At 52.0% G+C, this 20,189-nt stretch overlaps 4 protein-coding genes across 7 annotated transcripts; 2 read left to right on the top strand and 2 right to left on the bottom strand.

The window, feature by feature from the left end:
• Window positions 1–359: 359 nt before the first annotated feature.
• Window positions 360–1,282, bottom strand: LOC101156480. The gene is made up of 3 exons (XM_004086791.4): window positions 1,155–1,282; window positions 1,031–1,083; window positions 360–956 (listed from the first exon to the last, which is right to left on the bottom strand). The coding sequence occupies exons 1-3, from the start codon at window positions 1,250–1,252 to the stop codon at window positions 568–570; spliced, it is 540 nt and encodes a 179-aa protein (XP_004086839.1). The 5' UTR covers window positions 1,253–1,282; the 3' UTR covers window positions 360–567.
• Window positions 1,283–3,261: 1,979 nt separating this feature from the next.
• Window positions 3,262–12,445, top strand: LOC101156240 (dihydropyrimidinase-related protein 2). 2 transcript variants are annotated; one of them, XM_020701975.1, is made up of 15 exons: window positions 3,262–3,595; window positions 5,592–5,680; window positions 5,750–5,934; window positions 6,007–6,171; window positions 7,226–7,287; window positions 7,358–7,438; window positions 7,546–7,614; window positions 7,689–7,809; window positions 7,881–8,037; window positions 8,103–8,244; window positions 8,343–8,427; window positions 8,542–8,627; window positions 9,030–9,209; window positions 9,304–9,469; window positions 9,555–12,445. In XM_020701975.1, exons 1-15 carry the CDS (start codon window positions 3,287–3,289, stop codon window positions 9,644–9,646), a joined length of 1,989 nt encoding a protein of 662 aa, XP_020557634.1. In that variant the 5' UTR covers window positions 3,262–3,286; the 3' UTR covers window positions 9,647–12,445. The 2 variants fall into 2 exon arrangements, with proteins under 2 accessions (XP_020557634.1, XP_023805058.1); XM_023949290.1 differs by lacking the exon at window positions 3,262–3,595 and adding an exon at window positions 4,580–4,718.
• Window positions 12,446–13,059: 614 nt separating this feature from the next.
• LOC101174333 (multiple inositol polyphosphate phosphatase 1-like) lies at window positions 13,060–16,010 on the top strand. Its single transcript, XM_004086779.3, has 7 exons — window positions 13,060–13,683; window positions 13,968–14,159; window positions 14,234–14,434; window positions 14,539–14,636; window positions 14,837–14,967; window positions 15,089–15,222; window positions 15,352–16,010. The coding sequence occupies exons 1-7, from the start codon at window positions 13,287–13,289 to the stop codon at window positions 15,600–15,602; spliced, it is 1,404 nt and encodes a 467-aa protein (XP_004086827.1). The 5' UTR covers window positions 13,060–13,286; the 3' UTR covers window positions 15,603–16,010.
• A 78-nt stretch (window positions 16,011–16,088) lies between these two features.
• On the bottom strand, window positions 16,089–19,945 carry atad1 (ATPase family, AAA domain containing 1). Of its 3 annotated transcripts, none has more exons than XM_011473457.2 (11): window positions 19,927–19,945; window positions 19,492–19,575; window positions 18,748–18,941; window positions 18,573–18,671; window positions 18,386–18,509; window positions 18,117–18,317; window positions 17,489–17,595; window positions 17,326–17,415; window positions 17,207–17,257; window positions 16,902–17,032; window positions 16,089–16,670 (listed from the first exon to the last, which is right to left on the bottom strand). In XM_011473457.2, the coding sequence occupies exons 3-11, from the start codon at window positions 18,919–18,921 to the stop codon at window positions 16,556–16,558; spliced, it is 1,092 nt and encodes a 363-aa protein (XP_011471759.1). In that variant the 5' UTR covers window positions 18,922–18,941; window positions 19,492–19,575; window positions 19,927–19,945; the 3' UTR covers window positions 16,089–16,555. The 3 variants fall into 3 exon arrangements, with proteins under 3 accessions (XP_011471759.1, XP_004086826.1, XP_011471760.1); XM_004086778.3 differs by having other exon boundaries at window positions 16,137–16,670; window positions 18,386–18,506; XM_011473458.3 differs by lacking the exons at window positions 19,492–19,575; window positions 19,927–19,945 and adding an exon at window positions 19,231–19,429 and having other exon boundaries at window positions 16,137–16,670.
• Window positions 19,946–20,189: the final 244 nt, after the last annotated feature.

A 20,189-nucleotide genomic window follows, 5' to 3' on the forward strand; every position in this document is an offset into this window, starting at 1 on the left:
TAAAGGAACTTTGAAGTGCTGCTGTAAAATGAAATGAGTCTATATGGATAACACTAAATTACTGTAAACATTTGAAATCTAATACATTAGAGGCTACAAAGACAGGAGTCGTTCGCAGCTCACTGCATTTAAGAAACTGAACAAAAGGTTTCCTTTAGCGTTGAAGACCCCCACCATGCTGATGACCCCCACCAAGGTGAGGTTATGTAGGTTTAGATGTTCACCTCAGATAACTGAAGGTGAAACTTTCCTCTGCTGTCAAAGTGGTTGATGGTTAGAATTCCACTGCTTCAGCATCTGGTTTCTGCTCAGAGGCACAAACCGCATTTACATGATAGAAACACAGGATTCACACCAACGATGTTTGAATCAAACTTTATTGATCCACCGGGCTGACAAATCACAGAGCAGCAAAAGGAGTTGAAGGAGAAACAGCTGAACGCACTCCAGAGTCTACCTGAGATGAACCGCAGCAGGACACAACTGAAACTTGTCTCAGATTCACTGATCCCCAAATCCCGATCCTGCAGCGCTCGTTTGCTCCTCCGGGTCCTTTGACCTTTGACCTTAAATCTTGCGGTCCTTGAATCCAGGACGCTCATGAGGCGCAGGCAGAGGAATGTGCCCAAAGGTATCCTGGGAGTATTTGGCGTCGGAGCTGGAGTCCCTCGCACGCTGGTAGCCGTTGTTGGACTTGGCCACATAGGACGAAGGGTAGAGGGGGCGCTCCCCCACCATGCCCAGAGGCACGTGGGCAGAGGTCCAGGCCAAGCGTGGGAAGGGGCGGCCGGGACGGAGACGCCACGCGTTGGCGATGATGCGGCCGGCCTCAGCGTCCCGCCCGCTGCCATCAGGAGACTTTCCACCAGCACTCATGGAGCTGGACCCAACAGAACCAGGATCCCCGCCAGAGTAGCCGGGCCGCGGGTCGTAGAGTGGAGCTGAACCGCGCTGACCTGGAATGACCTTCTGATACTGAAGCACATTTAAGCAGCAAGAGAGAAACGCTGCAGGAAAAAACAAAACTCACCTTTCCTCAGAGAACTCCCAGCACAGCTGAAGAGCACGAAGACGACCAAGATCCTGGTTCCACAAAGAAACATCAAACACTAAAATAAAAGCACATCCTACCAAAATAAAAGCCAACTAGTCACCTGAAAGCCCCGTGGAGCAGCATCTTCAGAGCAGCCTGAGTGAAGGAGCTTTGAGCAGAACTTCCTGTCTGTCTGCAGCTGAATTTAAAGTCTGACATCAGACCAACGAGCTTCACCTGGGCTCACGGTGCCTTCAGGTTCCCCTGGAAACGGAGGATCTTATAGGTTTGTCTCCATAGAGCAGGGGTCGGGAACCTAAGGCTCGCGAGCCATATATGGCTCTTTTGATGGTCACATGTGGCTCGCAGACAAATCTTTAATTCAAATTTTTTTTCTTCATTAGACCAGTCCTTCTCGTGCGCGATGCGATGGCAGAGGCGCGCAGTAGTAGCGGTGCTTAGAGAGACAAATCTGCGCCAGCACTAGTATAAGTTTAAAATTGTCTATTAATTCACAGAGTTTGTACCACCCGGAAACCTGTGAATTGCCGTGCCTAAAACTGCGCGCTCCCGTCTCTGAGAAAGAGCGCGCAGATGCGGGGACGGGATGTGTGAGGGAGAAAGCAGAGGGTGGGGCTGAGGTGTTGTGGGGACAGGCAGCAGGTGAATCGCGCAGGGATTGTAAATAGGTAAAACCCACTGCCTGTCACTCACTGCAGCGTGTGAGTGTGTGTTTGGCTCCAGGTCCGCATGTGAGCAGTCTGTCTCACATCTACAAAACATTCATACCAACCTAAGATCACGTTTAAAGTCTCAACGCCTGCATGAAGCAGAAACTCACCACGTAAACCAGACTAGACCATCAGCAAAACTACCACGAGAAATACTCATCATTTATTAGAAACAGCATAACAATGTTATTAAAAAGAATCCACAGACTTATTGTACTTTAAAAAGGTTGAAATTACATCAAATGCACACATTCACTTGTATTTTAGTTTTAAACATATTGTCGCGGACTGAGTTGGGTGGCTGTTGGGCCGCGTTAAAAGTTCTGGAGTTCATTGACCGCATCAAGCAGAGAGCTGATTGGCTCTCAGTTCTGTCGCTCAGCCTGTTGTTAGGTAGTTTGGACCAATGGGGTTCAGCTATGGGCCGAATAAGGGAAAGGGGAGGGCTGCAGCGGGAGCAGGGGAATATAAAGTTGGGAGACGCGCTCTCGTCTCGGCGGGAGAGATTCAGGAGTTGCTGAATTAATTGTTCGGCGTTTGTCGCGGTCTGCAGTAACCCGAATAAAGAACCTTAAAAGAGGTTAAGTCTCCGTGCCTCAGTGTGGGAAAGGGACACTACATTATTGTATGGCTCTTTCGAAATTACATTTCAAAATATGTGGCGTTTATGGCTCTCTTGGCCAAAAAGGTTCCCGACCCCTGCCATAGAGGCTACAGGGGAGCGAAGCTGAAGTCAAGTCAGTCAATGCAGCACCAGCAGAACCTTCTGACACCAGCAGAACCTTCTGACATGAGCAGAACTTCCTGACATGAGCAGAACCTTCTGACATGAGCAGAACCTTATGACACCAGCAGAACCTTCTGACACCAGCAGAACTTCCTGACATGAGCAGAACTTCCTGACATGAGCAGAACCTTATGACACCAGCAGAACTTCCAGAAAAAGGAAGCTTGGATCTTCAGGAAAATCCTTCCTGGTTACAGTAAACCAAAAAATTCAAAGTTCTGAACTGAGACTAAGTCGGGCTCTGACCCAAAAACGTTGACGCTGCAGGAACCTCGGTCCAGAACCTCCTGCATGGAGGGAGGAAGGTGAAGATGGTTTCTCCTTCTTCACGCTGAGGAGGTCTGACAGGAGTGGAGGGATGTTCACTGACCTGTGAGTCTCATTTCTGGGACGCTTGTTGGTTTCTGCGGTTCCGGATCGCGTTCCTCCTGTTTTTTTCCGTGTCAGCGGCAGTAGACTCCCCCGCTCAGCTGTTTTTCGGGGAGGGCGGGGCATCCTTCATGTCTGGACGCCGTGGAGTCGCCTCCTCTGAGCTCTAACGAGGTCTGAGGCCTCCAGCAGAGATGGGATGTGACAGCTCCTGGCCTCTTCCTCTGGTTGTTTGGTCCTCCCTCTTCCTCCTCTCCAGCTTCATTTAAACCCCCCCCTGTATGTCCTTGTTTCCCTCCTCCTCCTCCTTCATTCGCCGCCTGAGGTCTCCAGCCATCATTTCTGGTCTGCTCCCATCATTTCAGGATGTCTGAGAAAAGGTTCTGCCAGGAGGACGACTGCTCCTCCCTCCTGTCCCGGCTCGGTTCCGACTCCCCCCGGCCTCGGATCAAGTATGGAGGGATGTTCTGCAACGTGGAGGGGGCGTTCGAGAACAAGACGCTGAACTTTGAGTCGTTCAGTCCTCAAACGCAGCGCCGCCGAGCCACCCGGAGCCGGACGGAGGTCCCCGATGGAGGAGACGCGGGGCGAGGAGCAGGGGGGGGAGGAGGAGGAGGCACAGTGGTGTTTCCCTCCGGACACGCCCGAGAAAACCACGGCAGGAGAGACGCAGGAGTAAGAGGCTTTTCTAACTGTGTGTCTCCATGCAGGTGAGGCAGGAGAAGCTCCCACCTCCTGCCTCACCTCCTCTTCATCTCCAGAGTGGAGCTGGATCCTCCTCGTCTTTGTCCTCTCCCTCATGTCGTTTCAACTCCTCCTCTCTGTCCACCTCCCCTTTTTACTCCTCACATCTTCATCGATCTTCTCGCTTCAACCTGATTCTTTCCAAAATCTGGAAGAACCGTCGTTAGACGTCAGCAGGAGGAAGAGGAGGGGAGCTGTGAGGAGCAGAGGAGGTCAGAGAAGATCCGGAAGCTCCAGACTGAACCGGTGGACCGGTAGAGGAAATGAAACATGGATCAGAACCATGAGGGGCGGCTCTGTCTCATCCCTTATTCGGTGACATGCGATGCAGAGTGTTTGGAGGAGGCGGGGCCTTTGGGGCCGTGGGGGCCTTCAGGGTGGTGGGGGGTCTTCAGAAACGTTGACTCCTCCTCTGAAGGAAGGAACAGGTTGAGACCACCAACAGAACCAGAGGCTCGGTCCGGACGACGCCTCCGGCTGCAGCTGTGGATGAGAAGAAGAGGAGGAGGAGGGGTCTCCGGGGAGGAAGTGAGGAAGGCCCCCTCCAGAGACATTCTGGTTCTGAGCGTTTTGGCTGCTTGGCCTCTCAGGGGGTGCGGGTCCGGTTGCAGGTGGGAGGGGTTTGGTGGGTGTGAGGGTCTGATCCGGATCGCTTCAGAACTCCCAAAGCATCAGGTCACAGGTGAGAAGGAGGGGCTGGAGCTTAGCTCCTCCCACATAGGGAGGAAAAGGTCATTTCCTGGATCCTTTGAAAATAAAATCCATGATTTGATCTTTTCTGGAGGAGGAAGAGGAGGAGCTCGGTGAATCGAGAGCTTCATCTCATCCTCAGCCTGGGAGGTTCCGCTTCTCCTCCTCAGCATCCACGGATCAGCATCCTCAGCTTTATTCTGAAGCTCCACCCCGGAAGTGGAGTGCGTGCGCGTTTTCAGCTGCGTGACGTGGAAAGGTGACAGGAACAATAGCTGATCGCGCGCGCGTGACCGCATCAATCCACTGATACAGATCGATCAGGATGTCCTTCCCGCCCAAGAAGAGCAGCTCCCGCCCCGCGGTAAGTCGAACCGGACCGGGACTGGGAGGAGCGGCCGCGTGCCGGGATGCTGCAGCTCCGCCCGTCCGTCTGCCGCCTCGCCGGAAACGGGCCGAACCGATCCGTGCAGGGCGGCAGCTGCGCGGGTCTGAGGGGGAAAGAAGGTTCTGCAGGGGTGATCCGGTCCACTGCGTGCTGCGTTCAGGGACGCTCAGTCAGCGGAATCTGGGTCAGCCGCGGATCAGGTGGAGCCGGCAGAACTTCAGAGTACCCGAACCGAACCTTCACCTCAGTGTCTGAGTCAGACTTCGGTGTCGAACCGAATCCCGTTTTAGTCCAGTTCCAAAGATGGAGGTTAAACCGATTCAATAAAAACAGAATCCAACTTTATTCAGAGGTTCTCATACATACCCGTCCAGAACCGCTCCAGAACTGGTCTGAAGTTTAATCAGTGATAATAATCAATGTGTTTGATTTTAAACCTGCAACCATAATTCTGGATCAGCTGATCCGGATCCGCTGCTGTCAGAACTGCAGACTGGTCCTGGGGCGTGTCAGTTTGGAGGAACCTAGCATCCTCTGCTCCTGTAGCAACACCAGAACCAGGCCTGGTTCTGACTGCGGTACCGAGAGCTTAAACACGATACAGGGGAAAAAATCAGGATAAAGTGACTATAGTTGAAACATTTGCTGCTCAGCAGGTCAGAAGCTCTTTGACTTCACGTGAACTGGGTTTTTGGAGCATCTGGTTCTGGTCCACTGAACTGGACCTCTACTGCATTCATCAGAGCAGCTGATGCAGAGAACCAGAACCCTGCAGGGTTCTCCTCCACCTCCACAGCCTTTGAGCGGGTTCTGCTCCTGATTGACCCAGAATCCTCCGTCTGTTTCCAGGGCGACCGTCTGATCATCAAGGGAGGGAAGATCGTCAACGACGACCAGTCGTTCTACGCCGACGTCTTCGTGGAGGACGGGACCATCAAGTAGGCGTGGCCTCCTGCCGTCATCGGGGCGTCGGCTGGAGTGTCTGAGCTTCTCTTTGTGCCTCGCAGGCAGATCGGGGAGAATCTGATCGTCCCGCCTGGCGTGAAGACGGTGGACGCCTACGGTCAGCTGGTCATCCCCGGAGGAATCGACGCCAACACCAACCTGCACACCCCGCAGAAGGGGATGAGCCCGGTGGACGGCTTCTACCAGGGAACCAGGGCGGCGCTCTCCGGAGGAACCACCACCATCAGTGAGTGGTCATCCGCCCGTCGCCACGCGTCCGCGTGACGGCGGGATCGCTGACCAGCGCTCGTCTCCGCAGTGGACCACGTGCTGGTGGAGCCGGGAAGCAGCTTACTGGCTGTGTTCGATCAGATGAAGGAGACGGCGGAGCAGACGGCGTGCTGCGACTTCTCCCTGCACCTGGACATCGCCCGCTGGCACGACGGGCTCTCCGAGGAGCTGGAGACGCTGGTCAAAGACAAAGGTTCCCTCCTGTCGCACAGAACCGGACTCCAGCTCAGACGGCCTGCAGTCAGAGTTTCACTGATTTTAGGAAGATGACAGACGAGACGAGGATCTGCTGCTCAGAAATGCTGCCGTCCAAAAATCACCTCCCAACCGACTTTCTCACCTTCAGGTCAAAGCGCAGGCGTGTCGCACGGATTTGACATGATGTAACCCCTTCAAATCCTGCACACTGCACGAGGAGCCGTCAGTCCTGTTCACGTGACACGTGCACGCTCCTCGCTGCAGCCAATCAGTGTGTAGTTTGTGTGGACGTCCACTTACCTGCACACCCTATACGTGCAGCATTATGCGGTCAGTAGGGAGCCGGTCCTCCCAAACGACTACAGCGTGGCGTAAGGACGCCGTAGCACAGCATCACCTGTACGTCATACATGTGGAACTACCATAATCATTATGCACACCTAATGATGCGCTTAAAACACACACGACAATGGTACGATCCATCTCCATGACGTCCCTTAAGGTGGTCACGTGCAGCTGTGCCCCCCTGAAGATGCAGCCGCTCCGGTCTCCTCTGCAGACCCAGACAACCCAAAAACACCCAGAACCCGTGCAGGGCGACCCGCCACACACATGCACGGGACGCAGGCCTTACATACCACCAGCATCCCATAAAAGTAGAAAAATTGCATTTCCTGTAGAAATGAAAGTATGAAAACTGAACTGGAAAAGTCCAGAACCTCTAGTTTGATGTCAAACGTCCAGAAATCTTAAAGAAACCTGAAATCAACAGAGAAATAAAAGCTCTGAACATCTAACTCTGATGACCTGGTTGCCGGGTAGATTACTCAGTTTTAAATCACACTTCGTTTTCTGGACGTGCACACAGAGATCAAAGAGACGAGTTTATCCTTGTTTTTATTGAGTTTCCCGCCAAAGCAAACGTCTGATTGCTGTCACTGTCTGTCATGAGGAGTCATGACGTTTGAAGCTGCTTCAGCTCCAGAAAAACGGATTCAAACCCGCGGGAAGCTCCGGGTGAGCGTACTGACTGCTGCTCTTCGTTCCAGGTGTGAACTCCTTCCTCTTCTTCATGGCCTACAAGGACAAATACCAGAGCTCCGACTCTCAGGTTGGTTGTGTTCATGCTGTTTGTTGTAGCTGTAGCTGGAGTTTCATCTCGTCTGGTTCCTGTTTTGCAGCTCTATGAGGCGTTCGGGGTCCTTCGGGATCTTGGTGCCATTGCACAGGTCCATGCGGAAAACGGTGACATCATTGATGAGGTAATGCAGACTGACCAATCCAACAGAGGCTTGGACACGCAAGGACTCCGGTTTTGGTGGCGGACTTGCGTTCTCTGGTTCCTCCATCTGCTCCTCTCATGTTTCAGGAGCAGAGGAAAGTCCTCAGTCTTGGTATCACCGGTCCGGAAGGACACGCCTTGTCTCATCCTGAAGAGGTACAGACCTGAAGGGCGGTCTTGTTGTGGAGCGGTCTTCACGTTGCCAAAGCTGTGTTTGATGTGTGTTTCAGGTGGAGACTGAGGCCGTGTACCGCGCCATCACTGTCGCCAAACAGGCCAACTGTCCGCTCTACATCACCAAGGTGATGAGCAAATCCGCCGCCGACGTGATCGCCAAGGCCAGGAAAAAAGGTGACACCCCTCTCTTCCTCGTCTTCTACCCCAATGAGAAGGCCCCTGAAGATGATGGTTCCTGTCCACAGGTATGGTTGTGTACGGGGAGCCAATCACGGCCAGTCTTGCTACAGACGGCTCCCATTATTGGTCCAAGGACTGGGCCACGGCGGCCGCCCTCGTCATGAGCCCGCCCCTTAATCCGGACCCTTCAACCCCGCAGTATCTGACCTCCCTGCTGGCCTGGTGAGTCTTTGCGCCTCCTTCAGCCGCTCCCAGCAGAGTCTGACTGCTGGCTGTCCGCCTTGCAGCGGAGACCTCCAGGTGACCTCCAGCGCTCAGGCCAGCTTCTCCACGGCGCAGAAGGCCGTCGGCAAGGACGACTTCACCCTGATCCCTGAAGGAACCAACGGCATTGAGGAGAGGATGGCGGTGGTTTGGGACAGAGCGGTGGTAGGTCCTCATTGACGGTGTGAACGGAGCGCCTTCAGGCTGCAGTGACAGAGCCACAAAAACAACGGAACATTCATTCTGTCTGTTTGTCTTTTCAGTTTTCTGGGAAAATGGACGAGAACGAGTTTGTGGCCGTGACGAGCACCAATGCTGCAAAGCTCTTCAACATGTACCCTCGCAAAGGTACCGGCTGGGGGTCCCGGTGGACTGAAGCAGCCTCTGCTTTTACTTCTGTGAACTCGTGCTTGTGAGGGTTTGGTGGAACGCCGTCCTCAGACGTCTGTCCTGTGCCTTTAGGACGCATCGCTGTAGGATCCGATGCCGATATCGTCGTCTGGAACCCGAAGGAGACGCGAACCGTTTCTGCAAAGACTCACAACCTGGTAAGACGTCTGCTGCACAAAAGAATAGTGAGGACCGACGTTTAAAACCTCAACGAACTTTTCTTAGCTAAAGCAAAAGACACTTGGAATTTTTTTCGCTATTTTGTGTTAGACAATAGAAATTCAATACATTTAGGAGAAAATAATCACTGGGATCCGGTTCATCATGGGTAACAAAGTGGTCCTCTCCAACCATCCCTCGTCCTCCATGGGGCATTAATTGTTGAAAGGGCAACATTTGGTGCTTCCGTGTGTCAGTTTGGACCACACATCAAGTGTATTTGACTAAAGTTTCACACGGTCTTCTACATCCGAGTGGTGGAGAATCTCAGCAGTTGATTAAAGAGCAGAGCGGATCTGAGGTCCCCTTCCAGCTGCTCCTGGTCTGATCTCTGTCCACAGACTCTGGAGGTCAACATCCTGGAGGGTTTGGAGTTTCGAGGAGTTCCGGCAGTGGTGATCAGCGGCGGACGCGTGGTTCTGGAAAACGGTCAGCTGAACGTGACTGAAGGTTCTGGACGCTTTGTTCCAAGAAAGGCTTTCCCTGACGCCGTCTACAAGAGGATCAAGGCCCGCAGTAAGGTACGCTGTAGGCAGAACGGCTGACAACCCTCAGGCTGGGTCCTCCCATCCGCTGGTGCTTCTGTTTCTCCGTGATCACTCTCCTCCTCATCAGATGGCGGAGACCCGCGGCGTCCCCCGCGGAAGCTACGATGGTCCAGTCCATGATGTCACCAGCATGATGAAATCTGTACCCCCAACTCCAACCAGCAGGGGGCCTCCCTGTCCTAAGACCCAGGCAGGCCTCCGAAACCTCCACCAGTCCGGATTCACCCTGGCAGGTACGGCGTCTGCCGGTTTAGATCCACCCATCGCCGTGACGTTTGCCTTTGATCGTCCACGTTCTCCTCTTCTGATTATGCCCAGGATCTCAGATTGACGACCACATACCGCGCCGCTCCGCTCAGAGGATCGTGGCGCCCCCTGGAGGACGATCCAACATTACATCATTATCTTAAAATGGGAAAAACGAAATCGTCTCAGTCCGACGACCACTTTCTGATCGACGAGTTCTTCATCCTGGTCCTTCATTCACTTTAGTCTTAATTTCCCATCATCCTTCAGAGGTCTGTACTCGTTTCTGTCCTCCAGCTGACACCTCCTAACAGGAGAGTTCTGGCTCCCTCTCTGAAGCGGCAGCTCATCTGAAGGGAAGGAGCCCTCAAAACCCGCTTCTAATCCCAAACGATAACGTGTTCTGCAGTCGGACAGCATCGGTCACTAACATCTACAACTGTGTGGAGCCAAACATACAGAACCAGAAGAACCCCTTAGAGATTTACGATGTCCGGCTGTAGGAACATCCGTACAGATTCAAACCCACGAACACAGCAATTCTAGTGTTCTTGCGTCTGGTTCTTTTATTCTAATGTCATCACGCGATGTTCACGCCGAGCTCTGCAAGGCGCGTTCCACTTCCATTGAAATACCGAAGTAAACGCGCGTATATTTAAAACTCACGTGTCGCTGCGCAGGTCTTTAAGAGCGTTTTCAGGCTCCTCCTACAAAACGCATGGCCATGGACATGGCAGAAAACTCGGATTGGACAGTGACGTACCGTTTGAAAATTGATCAATTGATGAGTAACTGCGGTTTGTGCCGGACCAGAATTCCACGACTTTCACCCTCCTCCCTCCCGTTGTTGCCACGTCAACCATTTGCCTTTGATACGCTCCCATCATGTCGTTTCATAGCAGACAAGCACAAACTCAGCTTCTGAACGGAGATGTGCTGATCCGAAGGTTCTGTTGGTGTTCATGGTAGAACCCTTTCTTTTAAAGGTTGACTCTGAATGTTATGAATGTTTTCTGGAATGCATCAACGTCTGACCCTGAAGCTTCATCCTTCTTCACCTGCTAATCTCTACAGACCATAGTCTTCACTTCCTTAGATTCTCTAACAGTAGCAGAGCTGTAGGCCGGTCGTGTAGCACCAGTACACCCCCCATACTGGCTTTACTGGGTACTTTTGAACTGCTGCTGTTTTTTTTCTGGATATTTTCAGCTGTTTTTAGATCAAATGTGCTCTTAGTTCCAGAATTCTGCTGAATTTCACTCCGATTCGATCGTCCTTAGACCTTATGTCCTCTGACGGTGAATGGTGCTAACAGATAGACGGACCTATCAAAGCCTCTTATGCAGCGGTTTGACTCCGCCCCCAGAGGTGTGCTACATCAAGCTGCCGTCTGCTCTTATCATGCTAACATGCTGCGGGTCACTGCACATCCTCAGTGGTGTGCTGGCCAACGCGGTGAAGGGCTTTCACTTTTACTGACACGGTGATTCGGTTTAAAGTGCACTAACTGATTCCGACACACTGGGGGCGCTGTTTGGCATCCTTAACCGTCTATGACTGAAATCAGGCGGTAACCACCAACACAGCCTCCAGCGACGGGATCCGCCCTGTGATGTCACAGCACCATCCCACCGCCAGGCCGAGACTTTTAGTTTTTCAATGATTTGTAAAGTATTCATGATCATTTTGTATTTTTTACACTTTTTGTATCCTGCTTGTATAAAGAAACAGTGTTAGCGTCGTCGTTAGCGTCACTGTATCAAAGATGGGTGTGGCGAAGAAGACGCCGCCTGGAGGTGCAGTTCCCCACATGACCACTAGTTGCACCATGTAGTTACTGAAAACAGTGGCGTGACCATTTGACTGTGGCGTGTTTAAGCTGAACTAGCGTGTCTAAAGGTTAAGGAGGGGGCGTGGCTTCCTATGTAAATTCATAATGCGGCAGATATGGATAAATGTTAGCGGATGACTTTTGATTTGCCTTAAATGTAAATTTCAACTGAAATTTAAAGAGAAAAGAGAAGCGGCTAACTTTCACGTTTGCAAATGCGTAACACCCACTATTGTGTGGAGCTCATGGAGTTTCTCTTTGCACTCCGCTTTGCAGAAATAATTTAGAATCTCTCTAAACTAAAATGTTGTAGATTTTTTTTAAACATTTTGATAAAAATTATGGTTTTAAATGTATAATTGTTGAGCTGGGTGTTGTTTAAACCAAAGCAACACATTCGGCATCTGTTTCTGTTTTGAATCTCTTTACAGTCGGCTTCACTAAGCTGTGACCCCCCCCACACACACACACACACTAGTATTAACCCTTTGGCCTCCCCAGCAAAAATGAGCCTCTGAAGAGTCAAAAGACTCTGAACTGAAACGGCGGATTGGTCCTCAGTTCTTTGGTCGCCGTGACAACGTCCATCTTTGGTACCGTCAGCGGGTGTTGTCGTTCATAGATTGTGGTTTTTGGTGTTTGTGCAGCTCACAGCAGCCATGTTAGTGTCTAACTCTGAAGACGAAGGCCGAATAACAGAGGAGGAAAAGGTCACTGAAGGTCACGTCGTCTTTTTCTCACATCTAGACTAATTCCACTCTAGCGGGTTAGCTCGGCTTAGCGCGGGTTAACTGTGTTAGCATTGGTAGAATTAACTCAGGTTATCTATTAGAGTTTAGCCCAACTCAGTTTCCAGTTAGCTTGTCCACTGCATCGGAATGGAACCGACATCTCTTGATGGTGGAGTTAGCTGGCGGGTTCACCAACATGGCGGCTGCGTTCTGATCCGTTTCTGGTCGTGTCTCCGTCCTCTCAGATGCATTGAAACCTTGAACTGAAGAAAAAGAAAAAAAAAAGTCCTGCGTGCACGGTGACCACGCACTCACCCACGTGGAGGAGCATGGGGTGGGTTTCCATGGTAACCGTTGTTCCTGTGGTGAGAGTTGCATGAATAAAGTGAAGAGAAAAACAACAGAGTGAGACGTCTGTTCTTCCTAAACCACAGAAAAACAGCCTGATGATCTTCATCTTCATCTTCAAACAGATCACTTAGCAAAAAGTGCTACACTAAAAGTTTATTTATTACGTATACTTGAGTATAAGTATAGTACACCTCCATGTATGTGTCGTGTAGGACGAATACTAACTGAATACTTCTTTATACTAAATTGGAAGATTTAAGGTTTACAATATAGTGAATAAAAAGTAATCTGTCTCACTTTCAGCATGGACAAAGTATACTTGTAGTACTACTTTTTGTTGAGGCGTGACTTGAACTTTTTTTATCTACTTCTATCAACTACAGTCTTTAAATAATCACAATGGCCGGTGTGTTGGCATTAGGGGTACTTGAGATGTTTTTGGGGCTGCTCCAGCTTCCACTCCTGCTTTGTTCTGTAGGGGTTCAGGAGGAAGGCTTCACCTTCATCTTCTTCATCCTTGTTTACATCTTCTGGATCTTTACTGCTCAGAATTCATGCAACAGATGTGATTTATTCATCTTTAGTTTGTCCAAAACCTTCACTATAACCAAAGCTTTTATTTTACAGGAAACTAACAGGTGAGGCTTTTATTGTGAAGGTAATAAAGGTGAAAGCGCGGAGGGATATCTTCAGACGATCCAAACCGGAACCTGCTGGACCACCGGGCGTCTTTTGCTATAATTCTTTTGATTTATTGACGTAAACGATGGCGGAGGTGAGGTCTCCTGGACCGGTTCTGTTCGGCTGCTGAAGGGCGGGAAGCTCGGAGTTCACCTGAACCCGGAACTCCGGCACGTAAATCACTCCCGGCTCTTCGTTGTAGCAGCCGGCATGTTCCGCGTGTCTGCGCCTGGGCAGCGGCGTCTGTTGGCGGGTCTGAGCCTGGTCCTGGCCCGTCTGTGCTGCTGCTCTGCGGCGGCTGCCAACGTCCCGAACATCGCCGTCTACTTCGGAACCAAGACCCGCTACGAGGAGGTGAACCGGCACCTCCTGCGCGACGTTCTGGCGGTAAACGCGTCCGTCCTGAAGCCCCCGCCGACCGAGCGCTGCTCTCCGGTCCATCTGACCGCCGTCATACGGCACGGCAGCCGGTACCCGACCGTGAAGAACGTCCGCAGGATCAACAGGCTGAGCGAACTGGTCCGGACCGAGGCTTCCCGAGCCCCGGGCGGCTGGCTGCTGGACCTCCAGAGCCGCTGGGAGACGTGGTACACCGAGGACATGGATGGTGAGACTCCGCAGTGGTGAATCTAGTCCCTCAGGTCAGAGGTTTCTATTGAAACTCAAATGATTCTTTTACTAAACCAGAGAAACGTTTACAAAAACGGAACATTTATACATTTTAACCGAGTTATATTTCTGAATCAAATCCTTTTAATTTTCAATGTTGTTCCTATTTAACGTTTTACTTCTGATAGGAAACCGTTTATGGTCTCCGGATGTTCACGCGGATGATCAGGTCTGCCTCAGGTGATGATGTGATGATGATGGCTGACTCCTCCTACTCCCCAGGTCAGCTGGTGACGAAGGGCAGGGAGGAGCTCCAGCAGCTGGCGCGGCGTCTGGCCTCCTTGTTTCCGTCTCTGCTGTCGGAGGAGAACGTGAGGAAGAGGAGGGTGAGCTTCGTGAGCAGCTCCAAGCATCGCTGTGTGAGCAGCGTGGAGGCGTTTCAGGAGGGGCTGTGGCAGCACTGGGGTCCCAGCGGTGAGGCCGAGGGGCATTCTGGGAGATGCAGTTAGCGTGTCGGGCCGTTCCTCTGACGTTTGACGTGTTGGTAGGTGAGACTCCGGCCTACAGCCACCGGGTGGAGGACGAGCTGATGCGCTTCTTTGAGCGTTGCCGTGGTTTCGTGGAGGGTGTGGAGAACAACCGGACGGCGCTGCTGGAGGTGGAGAAGTTCAAACACGGGGAGCAGATGGAGGCCGTGAGGAGGAGGATTGCCGAGATGTTGGGACTCCCGTTCCATCGACTCACACCAGGTCAGACTACAACTCCCAGCATGCATTTCTGAGCAGACGCAGGCGTGTCAGAGCGTGGTGCTTTTACCTCTGGTACTGAGTTTTTGTCATTGTGGCGTCTGCAGACCTGCTGGAGGCGGCCTTCTTCTTGTGCTCGTACGAGCTGTCCATCAAGTCCCTCCACTCGCCGTGGTGCTTCCTGTTCAGCGAGACTGACGCCAAGGTGCGTTCACCTTCTCTGGCCCTGCTGGGGAGGTCGCGACCTTTCTCCTTTTTAAAAATCAGCCTAGAAATTTTTGCAAATGAAAAGAAAAAGCTAAAACATAATCTCTGGAAACATTTGATCGAATAAGAGGAATTGGTTCATCTCGACATCATCAGTCGCAGAAAAGTGAGACGTCAGCGGTTCTGGTCCTCCTGCAGGTTCTGGAGTACAAGTCGGACCTGAAGCAGTACTGGAAGCGCTCTCACGGTCACGCCATCAGCAGCCTGGCCAGCTGTCCTCTCTTCCACCATGTCTTCAGGACGCTGGACAAGGCGGGCCGTCCTCGCAGGTGGGCCTGAGGTCCTCCAGGTGGGCCTGAGGTCCTCCAGGTGGGCCTGAGGTCCTCCAGGTGGGTCCGAGTCCCTCCAGGTGGGTCTGAGGTCAGAATGAGTCTCTGTTGGTGTTCTCAGGTCCACAGAAGCGGCTCCAGAACCGGCCTCCATCCTGGTGGGACACGCCGAGACGCTGCTTCCCCTTCTTTCTCTGCTGGGGTTGTATAAGGACGAGACTCCGCCCACTGCCAGCAACTACCAATCACAGCATGGTAAGCGGAACGACGGTTACAGGAGTGTCCGTGATGAAGAATTGAAATCTGATCCAGGCTCAGCAGAATCTGCTGGAGCTTTCTGGATCAGAACCTGGGAATCCTCACTGACCCGCCCTGTTTTCACAGGCAGAACCTTCCGGACCAGCCGCATCGTCCCGTACGCCGCCAACCTGCTCTTCGTTCTTTACGACTGCCAGCGCGGGCCGCGCCTGCAGATGCTGCTGAACGAGACGCCGCTGAGGTTCCCCGACCTGCCGGAGGACGCGCCGCTGTACCGCGACGTCCGGGCCGCCTACCGCCACCTGCTGGACGGCTGCGACTTTCACACGGAGTGCGAGGGGAGAGCCGGCGGGCGCGGGCCCAGCACCGAGCTCTGACGCCAAAGAACCTGCTGACCAGGTGTTCAGCTCTGATCAGGCTCCGCCCCCCACGCTGAAGCAACGCCAACATCTGAGTTCAGCGGCGACTCTCAGGGTGTCATGCTGCTCCGTCCTGAACCGGGCAGGACAGGAAGAACACTTTCAAAGTAAAAGCCTTTATCGCAGGGATCAATGTTTGGTGTGAAGGAACCGACGAGCCAAACGGCGCCGTGGTCCTGTGTTCTGCTGACCGACCTTCACACCGCGGGTTTGATTTCTGGGTTCATTCTTAGAGCTTTAAGGGTAATTTATTCTTTTATTGTTGGTTTATTCTTTATCCAGGATTCGATGGAACCGCCGGCTTCTCTCATCAGGGTAACTTTGTGCCAAAATCATTTTCAAATTAAAGCTTTACTTGATTCTTTCCGTTTTGTCAAGTTTCACATTAAAACAAACATTGGTTTGTTTCCTCCGTCAATAACTGATGATCTTTGCAGAATCAGCGGCTGGCAAACTTGTTTACATGTTTATTTACAGTGTAAACACTGAGTAAAAGATTTACACTTTTTACAGAAAACCAAACTTAAATAGGACCAACTCTTCAAAGGTGGAGCTTTTCTCCTTCCAGGGTTTCTGCCTTCAGCTGGATTTGGATCAATTCTACAGTTTTTAACGTTGACCTGTTTGGATCAGGACTAATCCAGAGTTCTGATGTTCATCCAGTCCACCTCTGGTCAATCCATCAATTTATTGATGAGGCCGACAGTTTAAGGTGATCTTCAGGGCTGGGGTGTCCCTACTGCAGCGGAGGATCATGGGTAACGGAGGTCTCAGCAGCAGGACGGTCAGTTTGTTCCCCTGGGGTGAAACGACTTCACAGGAAGTCGTCTTTGCACAAACAGGAAGCAGTGGCACATGCTTGACTTATTTACATCGTGGAGGCGGCGGTGGGCGGAGCTGGTCATGTGACCTCAGTCCAGAGCGGCGTGCAGCAGCATGCCCTGAACCCCCGCAGACTTGGACCTCTTCATCTTCTCGATGGCCTTCTGCAGGTCGCTCTGCTGGATGGGTCGGATGTAGTCCTCACTGCGGGACGACAGCAGCCAATGAGAGTCAGGGACCACTGAGGGAGGGGGTTCTGCAGAACTGTTCGACAGGAACCGCTGAGGGAGGGGCTGTTCTATGACAAAAATCAACTGGGGGGTATTTGTGTCTGCTGTGCACCTGCTAACAATTTCAATGTAGACACAGAAACCTCTGAATGTGTGTGTGGGTGAGTGTGCACGTGGGTGAGTGCACGTGCGTGCTTGGCCTGACCTCTCGCTCTGGTTGTGGACGAAGTCTCGGACGCACAGCAGCGCGGCGTCGCGACACATTTCTCTGAGGTCACTTCCTGAGAAACCGTCCGTCTCCTTGGCGACATCCAGAAGGTTGACCTGAGAGTCCACCTGAGAGCGGGGGTGGGGTGGAGGAGTAATATGACATAAAACGGCGTAAACAAAAGCGGTTCCTCATCAGAAACTTCATCAGGATGAAGAACAAATGCTGTGCATGATGGGAAAAAGCCAAAAGGTGGCGTCCTGGACCGGGCTGGTGGTTTGTGTGTGTGCAGGTGAACTCACGCCCTCGTCCTGCAGGATCAGCTCCAGGATCTTCTCCCGCTGCTTCGCGCTCTGCAGGAACAAACGCAGTCAGAACCGGTACCGGTCCAGCGGACGCGCCGCAGGCGGGGGATACGTACGGGCTGGTTGATGTGAAAGCGGGTCGGCATCCGCCGCAGGATGGCCGAGTCCAGGTCCTGGGGACGGTTGGTGGCCCCCATGATGATCACCTGACACACACACACACACACAGAGCTCACAAAGCTGCCGCCACAGGCGCACAAACCCATGGCGGGCGCGTACCTGGCAGTAGTGGTCCGTGTCCAGCCCGTCCCACAGACTCATGAACTGGGCCTTCATCATGGCCGTGGCCTCGTGGTCCGAGCTGGAGCGGCTCCTCAGGAAGGAGTCTGTTCAAACACAAACATTCCCACAGTGACGCCTGCAGGCTGAACGCTCTGAGGGGACGGAATCGAACCCTTTCCTCCACTGAACGTGTTTGTGACGCGTTTAAAAGGTGAAAAACAGAAACTGATCCGCTTCACACAGTCAGGGTCGACTGAAGGAGACGGAGCTCCAGGATGTGGAGGCATTCTGTCTCTGCACCACCAGAACCCAGTTTGGTTTGTTTTACCGCCAGTAGGTCAGAGCCGGTCCTGGTTCTGTTCTTAACCTTAACGGACAGAACTTCCAGGTGCATCCAGTGGCCGGAGGCGGTCCGGTTATTGGATGATGCCTTTCTCTCCGCGGGTACGAGGAGAGCTCTTGCCCCAGGGGGAGGAGTTAAAACATCCTGGGGTTTTATTCATGATTGATGGAAGGAGTGGGTGTGTGCACGTGAGTGTGCACGTGAGTGTGTGGGACAGTTTGGGGGGATTCTCAGGCTTGCAGCTAAAAAACCCATGGATGATGTTCTGCTCGTCTTCCTCACCGATCTCGTCGATGAAGATGATGGACGGCTGCAGCTTGACAGCCAATGAGAAGACGGCAGCCGCCAGCTTCTGTGACTCGCCGTACCACTTGTCCGTCAGCGTGCTCGGCTGCAGGTTGATGAAGCGAAACCCCGCCTCCTTGGCCGTTGCCTTGGCAATCAGCGTTTTGCCACATCCGGGCGGCCCGTAGAGGAGCACGCCTGCGACCGCGAAGACCAGGTGGTTAGGGTCAAGACTGGACACACAGACCAGGAAGGTGACCTCTGACCTTTGGGGGGCTGCAGGAGCCTGGACCCCTGGAACAGGTGTCTCTTTTGAACAGGTAAGATCACCGTCTCCTTCAGTTCTGTGATCACCTCGTCCAGACCGGCGATGTCCCTCCAGGTGATCTGCTGGCGGGTCAAAGGTCAGAGCAGGCGCCAGCTCACCTGCAGCGTGACGTGACGAGAACTTACCTGCATGCTGAGCGGGTCCACCAGGTGAGCGGCGATGCTCATCTCGTACTCCGACAGTTTCACGTTCTTCACGCCGATCTTGTCCATCAGTTTCTCTGCCTGTCGGACACACATCAGTTCTAGAGGTTCTGCATCTGCGCCGGAAGACGGTCACGCCAAAGCTCCGCCCCTCTACCTGTTTCTTGGCCTCCACCTTCTGCTTCCTGGTGGGGTCGATGGCGTCCACCATCCACTTGATGGTGAAGTAGGTGACGGCTCCAAATATGGTGAGGCGGAAGAGCAGGCCGATGACCTCGTTCCTGCCCAGCGGACGGGTGATGTTCTCAGTGGGGACCTCCCTCAGCACCATCTTCAGATGTGGAGGAGAACCTTCAGGTGAGGAGACAGAGGCACAGACGCGTCTGAGTCCAGTTCTGAGGTTGACCTTCCGGTCAGAACCAGAGCATATCAGCTGTTCCACTGATGAGAAAAAAACTATTAATTTCAATGTGCTAATGTCCTCGATTCTTCAAAATAAAAGCTGCTGGTCGGGATGACCATGAAAAAGGAGCAAACATGGATGTTTCCCGGCATGCTTGATGTCAGATCTGTGGACCATCTCTTTTAGTTTGACAGACATTTTAGTGAATTAATAATAAGATTATTCATCGCTTCTCACAGCTTGTTTTCACCCTTTGAGAGCTCGTGCGCAGCCCGGGAACCTCTCAGTCCTTCAATGATGAAACCGGAAGGAACCCGGTATTACTAGCTTCTTTAGCATTAGCTTAGCTTGACCTTCGGGTTCTGGTGATTTTTGGGCGTCATAATTAGGACAAACGTGGCAAATATTCCACGGGGAACATTCTAGTGACAGGTTCCGGTCCAGTCTGCTGAGAATGAGAGTGGAAGGGTGGTTTCGGTTCGGAAACGCGGAGCTCACCTGTACGTCTGTTCAGCTTCTGTCGTAACCGGCCGGTCTACTTCTTCTCCTCGTTCAGAAAACGCTCGCGGCGCTGAGCGCCACCTGGCGGCGTGGCGGATTACGGTGAAATAATAAAAAAATGTTTTAGAGATGCAAAACTGTAAAATTGATCATTTAAGATTTGAAGACTATGATTCCTTATGGTCCCTAAATTCTTTAAATTAATTAAAATATTATTTTTGTTCTTAACGTGTTTTATTTTGCACGGTAAAGTCCTCTTTGTTGGCTGTTTGCTGAATGAAAAGGACTTTAGAAAACAATTTTACTGCCAAAAAAGCTTTTTAGAGCAATTTTAGATCAATCTTATCTTAAAGAGCTTGTTGGATATTCTCCTTCTCTCAGTCTGCGGCTGCAGATATCAACCTCTAATGGATGAAATGTAAACTGGCTCACCTTCCTCGCTGCAGACCATCCTCTTCCTCTTTCACATCCATTTATCTGTCGCTTTCTGACATCCTGAAGCACCTCAATCCAACAAGACTCCAAAAACCAGAAACCGGGTTAGACTTCAGTTTTACATCATTCATTGTTCATCGCCATTTCATCCGGTCCTGTTACCGATATCCTAAATGATTAGGATTACATTTGAAAAGTCAACATTATGTTTTCAACAAAGGACACTGAATGACACTTGTGACATGCCACTTGTGTGACGT

Source organism: Oryzias latipes, chromosome 19 (assembly GCF_002234675.1).
Source record: "Oryzias latipes chromosome 19, ASM223467v1".
NCBI classification, from domain to species: Eukaryota; Metazoa; Chordata; class Actinopteri; order Beloniformes; family Adrianichthyidae; genus Oryzias; species Oryzias latipes.